Here is an 8,562-nt window from a genome sequence, read left to right on the forward strand (position 1 = left end):
CTTGCCGGATGGTTTGATACATTTCACAACATAAAATCCAATCTTGTTTTTCGCAAGATTATTAGCAGATAATTGGCTGATTATTAGTGGGTTATTAGCAGATTATAAAAAGACCATTGTCTGATTATTAGTGGATTATTGTCTGATTATTGGCAGATTATTAGCGGGTTATTAGTGGATTATTAGTGGATTATTATCAGATTATTAGTGGATTATTAGCAGATTATTAGTGGATTGTTAGCAGATTATTAGTGTTTTATTGTCTGATTATTGGCAGATTATTAGCGGGTTATTGGTGGATTGTTAGTGGATTATTGTCTGATTATTGGCAGATTATTAGCGGGTTATTAGTGGATTATTAGTGGATTATTGTCTGATTATTGGCAGGTTATTAGCGGGTTATTAGTGGATTATTAGTTAATTATTGGCATATTATTAGTGGGTTATTAGCAGATTATTATTATTATTATCCTTTATTTATATAGCGCCAACAGTTTACGCAGCGCTTATTATTGGCGGGTTATTAGTGGATTATTAGTGGATTATTAGTGAATTATTGTCTGGTTATTGGTGGGTTATTAGTGGATTATTAGTGAATTATTGGATGATTATTGGCAGATTATTAGTAGATTATTAGTGGATTATTAGTGGATTATTGTCTGATTATTGGCAGATTATTAGTAGGTTATTAGTGGATTATTGGCTGATTATTGGCAGATTATTAGTAGGTTATTAGCGGATTGTTAGTGATACAGAAGCTCTGTGTTTTGCTCCGAGACTCCGCGATCCAACGAAGAAAGGACCGCAGAGGCTCTGGCTGCTGATTAATTGGGGATTATAAACCTGAATCACTCCGACCGGAGCACCCGGCGCTTACCACAGCAGAGCCCTCCTAGCCCATAAATTTCTGAAATCATTGCATCTGAAGAAGAGACCTCTGAGGTCCTGAAAGCGATAAATAATAATAATAATAATAAAGAGACAGAGACCGTATTATTGTAATTATACATTTTAGTTTTTAATTAAGATTCCCCATTTTTTATTGTATAATTTCCAAATTTCACAGAACCTGCGTTGCCGAAAATAACAGAACACGGCCTCCCGTTTCACAAAAACTATATGTTTTTTCTCTTTTTTTTCTTCCTCTTTCTTTTTTCTTCTTTTGTATTTTTTTCTTTCTTTTCTTCTTTTCTTTTCTCCTTCGTTTCTTTTCTTTCTTTCTGGACTTTTTTCCTTTATTTCCTTTATTTATTTTCTTTTTTCATTTTTTTCCTTTTCTTTCTCCATTCTTTTTTCTTTCCTTTTTTTCATAACTTTCATTTTTCCTTTACTTTTTCTTTCCTTTCCTTTTCTTTCTTAACTTTCTTTCCTCTTTTCCTTTCCTTGCTTTCTTTTCTTTTTCCGTTTCTTTCTCGCTTTCTTTTTTTTTTTCATTTCTTTTTGTAACTTTCTTTCATTTTTACTTTACTTTTTCTTTCCTTTCTTAACTTTCCTTTTTTTCTTTATTTCCTTTTTCCTTTCTTTCCATTATTTTCCCCTTTCCTTCCTTCCTTTTTTTTTTCTGAAAGCCCAGCTGTGAAAAGCACAGAATATGGCGTAAGATCCGGGGGGGGGGGGGGGGGGGATCAGTCAATTCTTGAAATATTTCTTTCATAGCAAAGGTTTAAATATGAAAGAAATAAAAAACCCCCGGTTACTCCTGGATGTCGCATCAATTAGTTCATTAATAGCATTGTCTGTCACTCTTATTTCTTAGCGCAGAACAGCCGAGAGCCGAACAAAAAACGCTAATTATTAGAACCACAGGCAGGGCTGTTTCTGGACGGTGAGGGTGACCTGCGCGGCACCGGAGATATGCGAGCGTAAAAATCCCTTTCTGTCTGGAGAGATCTTTATCCGATCCGCAGAGGGTCTCTTCCCGACGGTCTGATTCCCGGCAGAGGCGATGGAAGTTATCTTAACCGTATTCTAAAAACTGCCGTTCCCAAAGCTCCCGTCCGCTCCCCTCAAAGGCTCCTTTGTCTGTTCGCAGGAAGAAACGCGGGACGGCTGAGAACCAGGAGGCGTCTGTGGAGAATGAGATTACTCAGCCGAGAGGAGCCAGCGCCAAGCCGGGCCGTGCCTGCCAGAACTCAGTAGCCGTTCTGTTCCGGTGCCCAGGCTCATCCGCGCAACGCATACAGACATCGAGCGGCCAATCACTAAGCGCGCACGCATTCACCGAGTCACCTGATTGTGAGTATGTGCGAGCGGCCGGCCAACACTCACTTAGACGATCAGCGACCACCTTGTTTCAATCCGCAGGCAAATGTAATATTTGCCTTATTCGTAATTTTCGCCGGGAAGGCTTAATCGTCATGTGACTCCAAGGCAGGCACTGATAGGTCGCTGCCATAGAAAGTAAAAAAAAAAAAAAGCTTCTGAAAAGTTTTTATTTTTATGCGATTAACCCTCTTATAGGGGAAAAAAATATCTTGACAGATTTGCGAAGGTTCTTTCCCTGCCAGAGAGCAGCCCCTCTAAATAACATATAGTCAGAATTATCGAAACGTAATGCCGAAAACTAACGAGAGGCTTCGTAAAACCCCTCTCAGCCGAGATTAAAAAAATCCCCTCTCCTGTATTTTGGAATTATTATCAATCCCGACCCCCCCTTTATCACGAAACATAATCCGGTCAATTATCGCAATCATCATTCCCGGCATAAAATAACCGATTAACTCAACAGATAAGGCACAGTCTATCGCGTCTCTCTCTCCTGACGGCGCTTCGGGGTTAACCCTTAGCTGGTCCACACCTGTCTTACCTGTAAAGGGTTAACCGTGGTACAATTTGCAGGGCAGCGCAGATTATTTTAAAAATCCCCCCCCCCCCCCATAGAGCTCTTTTGGTGTAGATTGAGCGCTAATGGGGTGGTAATTTAATGCATCATAATTATGTAAATGAGTATTATTAGTATGCCATGACGCCAGCAGAGCTATTCATTGAATGATCATGTAAATTCAGACGAAACCTTTTTTTTCTTTTTGGTGTAAGTGAGAGACTGTTCCGGTACTCGGCGTCGTTACTGTTTTGGAGAATTCGTGCGTGTCGTGCATCGCGTCTCGGTGACAGGGAGACCGTTGAGGCGTCGACAGGCGCCGGGCTAAAGTGGCACCAGAAATCTGAATTGGCAGCGAGCAGCTTGTGGAAGGGCTCTGCTGGCCTCTAGTGGCGCGTTGGTGCATTGCAGCGGAGACGTTGCATGTCCCGGTTTACCGTCAGGTGTCTGCTGTTTTGGTGTCAATAAACACGCAGCTTCATCCCGCTTGCCACGTCTGCCACTTATTGTCAGGACGCGCTGCTGTAAAGTGCTGCCCCCTGCAGTCTGTTGGAGGCATATAATTCAATGACCAGGAAGGGGCATTATAGGCACTGGGACCAGTGGGGTGACCATGATCCGGGACCCCCATGATCCGGGACCCCCTCGGTAAAGAGGCAGCAAGGTCCTCGTCGGCTCCTTATAGTTATTATATATCACCAGCAGCTTTATCAAGCGGTCAGAGGTCCGTGACCCACTGTAACGGATTATAAACCGATCTCCGAATACAGGGTCCGGGGGTCTGTAAGAAATGTTAAAGAGCCCCCCCCCCCGTTCGTTAGATGGGGTTCTGTCTGCACCCGGCATTCGCTGTCGAATTCCCTGTAGTTTTGGCTCTCGTACAAATTGTTTGTCAGGAAAATGTAGCTTTTTCGGTTAGGATCAACGCCAAAGATGACTAATGTTTTGTAGCCGATGTGCTATTCCCTTCCCCTGGTTTTCAGAATCGCACGGCTGAGACGCACAGGGGGAGGAGGTGGCGGATACTGAATCAATTACTCACCCGCCGGGTTCCTAGACAGGAGAAACGCGTGGGTCACCCGGCTCTGATACTCCGCTACTTTCATTCAACGGCGGGGGGAGGTTCGCAATATCCCCAAATTTGGGATTCTTGCCCCGTAAACAGCCCGGACAACAATTGTAGGAATGATCTTCACTGACAACCAGGGTGGTAGATCAGCGCAGCAGCCTCCCAGCAGAAGTGGTAGAGCTTAATACAGCCGGGAGGGGGGGGGTTAAAGTTGGACAGTGGGGTTAGAATTGAATCTCGTTCTCTTTCTTGCAGGTGACACCAGTTGCAAGGGGATGACAGAGCGCATTCACAGCATCAACCTTCACAACTTCAGCAATTCCGTGCTCGAGACGCTCAACGAGCAGCGCAACCGTGGCCACTTCTGTGACGTGACGGTGCGAATCCACGGGAGCATGCTGCGGGCCCACCGCTGCGTGCTGGCCGCGGGCAGCCCGTTCTTCCAAGACAAGCTGCTGCTGGGGTACAGCGACATCGAGATCCCGTCCGTGGTGTCTGTCCACGCGGTGCAGAAGCTCATAGACTTTATGTACAGCGGGGTGCTGCGCGTCACCCAGACGGAGGCGCTTCAGATCCTGACGGCCGCCAGCATCCTGCAGATAAAGACGGTCATCGACGAATGCACGCGAATCGTCTCCCAAAATGTCGGGGGGGTCTACGCCCTGATACAGGACTCTGGTCAAGAGACACCCAGGGGGACGCCGGAGTCGGGGACCTCCGGGCAGAGCAGCGACACCGAATCCGGCTACCTGCAAAGCCACCGCCAGCACAGCGTAGACAGGATCTACTCTGCGCTGTACACCTGCTCCATGCAGAACGGCAGCGGGGAGCGGTCATTTTACAGCGGCGCCGTCGTAAGCCACCACGAGACCGCCCTGGGTCTACCCCGGCAGCACCACATGGAGGAGCCCAGCTGGATTACCCGCATACACCAGCACTCCCAGCGGAGGGAGAGGTACCTGACCACCACCCCGGAAACCACCCACTGCCGCAAGCAGTCGTGCCCGGTCCGGATTCAGACCCTGGTGGGCAATATACACATCAAGCAAGAGGTGGAAGACGACTACGACTACTACGGCCAACAGAGGCCGCAGGGCCTGGAGCGCAACGAGTCCGAGGAGTGCGCCGAGGACACCGACCAAGCCGAAGGCACGGAAAGCGAACCCAAAGGGGAGAGCTTCGATTCCGGCGTGAGCTCGTCCATCGGCACGGAGCCCGACTCCGTAGAACACCAGTACATGCCCGTTCTCAGCAGGGAGTGCCAGCCGGAGCCTTCCCAGGCGGAGTCCAAATATTTATCCGCCGAATGCGCCGAAAACCAGAACCAACAGCACTTAGACACCAGCCCGTCCTCCCCGAAGAGGAGCAGCGCCGTCGACATGGACAGCACATTGGTCAGTGTTAGCAATAGCACCGAAAAAGAGGTCATCAAAACTTCCGTCTCCCAGTCCAGCGCACTGGCTTTGCCGACAACCCAGCTGTACCTGCGCCAGACGGAAACGGTCACCAGCAACGTGAGAATGCCGCTCACCCTGACCAGCAACACGCAGGTCATCGGCACGGCCGGCAACAGCTACCTACCGACCCTCTTCACGACACAGGCCGGTCCGAAACCTTTCCTTTTCAGTCTGCCCCAACCGTTAGCCGGCCAGCAGACCCAGTTCGTGACGGTTCCGCAAACTGGATTATCGTCATTCGCTTCCCACCTTCAAGCACCGCCATCCCAAGGAGGGCACGGCCCGGCGAGTGGGCAAGGGGAGAAAAAACCTTACGAGTGCACCCTTTGTAACAAAACCTTCACTGCCAAACAGAACTACGTGAAGCACATGTTTGTCCACACAGGTAAAAAGGGAAAGGGCAGCGGGCCGAGAGAGTGGGGACGATGGAGGCCTGCAGCTGGCGGGGCCTTCGTGTCACCGGCCTTAGTCTTTAATTAATGGGACAGTAGGACCTCGGGAAACGAGCCGGCCAACGTTTATTTAGCGGAGCGAATCGAAACAAGTGTTTAATCACTCATTGGAATCCTGACGGTCAGACTATTCAGGGTCTCTGATAAGTGGGACTTCATTAGCATTGCCATGAAGCATCAGCTCAGTGTGGTGATTGAGCCGGGAACGTGATGGCCAGCCATGGCGGCCTCCAGGTCTGCAGAACCATTACCCAGTAATCCTAAACCAGTAATTACCCTCCCAACCCATAAACATGGCCCATGTCAACCAGTCTGCTCACAAAATTATTAATATCCACGTTTTCCTCCCTAAATTAGTCGGGCTTGATGCTGACCCTGTCTGTCCCATAACATACCACTCCATGATTAAAGGCAACTCCCATCATCCTTTTAAATCATTATGCTATTGACGGGGTAGCACGCTATGTATCTGACACGTACAGGGGGAGAAACGGGGGGAGATCCCCATTTATTATTTATTTATTATTTATTCTCCCCTTTTATTCTCCAACCGTTGCTCCGGAATTCTAACTTTTTCGCAGGACTTTTGTTTCCCGATGTGTTTAGCTGCACACATTTAAGCCGCTGTGAGCCGCATGCTTACGGCTGTGCGCTCCTAACAATGCGCTGCTTAGTTTGCGTGTCCCTAAAAAACAAATAGCTCTTTTTTTTTTTTAGGAAGCTGTCCTGTTTGAGACGGAGCTGCTAAAATATTTTCAATCTGAATATTTTAACATCTGTCCACAGAAGCGCTGCCAGGGACGGGAATAGTTTGTAACGAGGTCAGCGAAATGCATAGGTCTTTAAGGAAGTTTTACTTTTCAGAGAGGGTGGTGGATAATTGAACAGCCTCCCAGCAGAGGTGGTAGAGGGTAATACAGCGAGGGTATTAAACTTGCATGGGATAGACATACGGCTCCTGAATCTAAGACGAGACCGTCGACTGATTAAGGTTTGAGTCTTTACAGCAGGAGAAACGGGCGACTAGACGGGGGCCGGCGGGGGCCGATCTGCCGGCGGGTTCTGGGTTTCTTATTCTAACTTCTTATTTCTCTTCCCCTTCTCCAAGGAGAGAAGCCGCACCAATGCAGCATCTGCTGGAGGTCGTTCTCCTTGAAGGATTACTTAATAAAGCACATGGTGACCCACACAGGGGTGCGGGCGTATCAGTGCAGCATCTGCAACAAGCGCTTCACCCAGAAGAGCTCCCTCAACGTGCACATGCGCCTCCACCGGGGGGAGAAGTCCTACGAGTGCTACATCTGCAAGAAGAAGTTCTCTCACAAAACCCTGCTGGAGCGGCACGTGGCCCTCCATAGTGCTACCAACGGCACCGCCAGCATCCCGCTCCCCGTTCCGCCTTCAGGCTCCACCGCGGCGTCAATTCAGGCTCCCGTTTCCACTCCGGGACAGGCCTTGGTTCCGGCCCCCAACATGCCTCCAGCTCCTAGTTTGGTTCAAGCCCCAGGATTAGCTCCGGTTCCCAATATGGTACAAGCTCCAGTCTTGCCTCCGACTCCCAGTATGGTTCAAGCTCCGGTCTTGTCTCCAGCTCCCAGTATGGGCCAAGCCCCGGTTTTGCCTTCAGCTCCCAGTATAGTTCAAACCCAGGTCTTGCCTCCAGCTCCCTGTATGGTTCAAGCCCCGGTGTTGTCTCCCGCTCCTGTCCACACCACTGGTCCGGTCCTGACGCCAGCTCCAGCCTTAGTTCCAGCTCCAGTTTTGGTCTCTGCCTTAGCACCAACCCCATCACTGGCTCCGCCCCCAACCCCTGCGTCGACGCCCAGCCCTCTTCTTGCCCCTCGCCCCGGGCCACCGAGTAACGGGGTGACACCATGCCCGGAGGGCACAACGTACGTTTGCTCAGTCTGTCCAGCTAAGTTTGACCAAATCGAGCAGTTTAACGACCACATGAGAATGCACGTTTCTGACGGATAAATACCATCCATTCTTATGAACAAAAAAAAAACAAACAAAAGCTATGGCACTAGAGTTTAAGATTTTTTTGTTTTAATTTTTAGGTTTTTTTGTTGTTTTTTTTTCTCTTTTTTTGGCATTTTGTACTACATGAAGAACTGTATTGCCTGCTGGTACATTACATTTCCGGAGAGTGGGTGAATATATATATCTATATATATCGAGATATATAACCTACGTATATATATTTTATCCAGTCTCCCTCAGATGGTGGCCTTAAGGCTTGGTAGTGAACCTGAATTCCACTGGCTGGAGTTCAACCTACTGGCCTCTAAATACAACCCTTCTTTAAAAAAAAAAAAGACAAAAAAAAGACAAAAACACACACGAAAAAAAAAAAAGACAAAAAAGTCCACGAAAAGCTACAAAAAAGAAAAACTGAACTTTTTTTTTCCACTCGTGTAGAGCACTACAAAAAAAATATAAAAGAAATATTTACAAAGGCCTACTGTCTCCTAACATGGCGCTTACAGTGTTTTCATTTCATTTTTTTTCTCCTTTTGCTTTTTTTTTTCTACATCTAAAGGACATTTTGGAGGGGGGAGGGGCATTTAAACCGCTCGGACTTCACAGCATCCCGGCTCACAGAGGAAAAAAAAAATTCAAAAACTGCTCAAAAATGTCTTTTTTTTTTTTTTTTTTAATCTTCCTTGATGGCTGCTCCGGCACTTCGCGTTTTTTGCTCTTTTTTGTGTTTTTTGTTGTTTTTTTTTGAGAGGGGAAGGCGTTGGCTTGGAGACCCGGGGC

General features: G+C 47.7%; 1 protein-coding gene across 1 annotated transcript; it reads left to right on the top strand.

Moving 5' to 3' along the window:
* Positions 1–2,036: 2,036 nt before the first annotated feature.
* Positions 2,037–7,776, top strand: LOC149280704 (zinc finger and BTB domain-containing protein 20-like). The gene is made up of 4 exons (XM_089500120.1): positions 2,037–2,235; positions 4,146–5,732; positions 6,908–7,204; positions 7,640–7,776. The coding sequence occupies exons 2-4, from the start codon at positions 4,166–4,168 to the stop codon at positions 7,774–7,776; spliced, it is 2,001 nt and encodes a 666-aa protein (XP_089356246.1). The 5' UTR covers positions 2,037–2,235; positions 4,146–4,165.
* The last annotated feature ends 786 nt before the right edge of the window (positions 7,777–8,562 follow it).

The sequence above is a fragment of the Sceloporus occidentalis genome, unplaced genomic scaffold, assembly GCF_023333645.1.
Source record: "Sceloporus occidentalis isolate IW3139 unplaced genomic scaffold, rSceOcc1.0.p SCAF_148, whole genome shotgun sequence".
Taxonomy (NCBI): domain Eukaryota; kingdom Metazoa; phylum Chordata; class Lepidosauria; order Squamata; family Phrynosomatidae; genus Sceloporus; species Sceloporus occidentalis.

Excerpts from the sequence above, each read along its gene's own strand:
- LOC149280704 (XM_089500120.1), top strand. The coding sequence starts at position 4,166 with ATGACAGAGCGCATTCACAGCATCAACCTTCACAACTTCAGCAATTCC. Across the intron at positions 5,733-6,907 it reads GCACATGTTTGTCCACACAG|GAGAGAAGCCGCACCAATGC; the intron begins GTAAAAAGGGAA and ends CCCTTCTCCAAG. Across the intron at positions 7,205-7,639 it reads GCTCCCCGTTCCGCCTTCAG|CTCGCCCCGGGCCACCGAGT; the intron begins GCTCCACCGCGG and ends CTCTTCTTGCCC.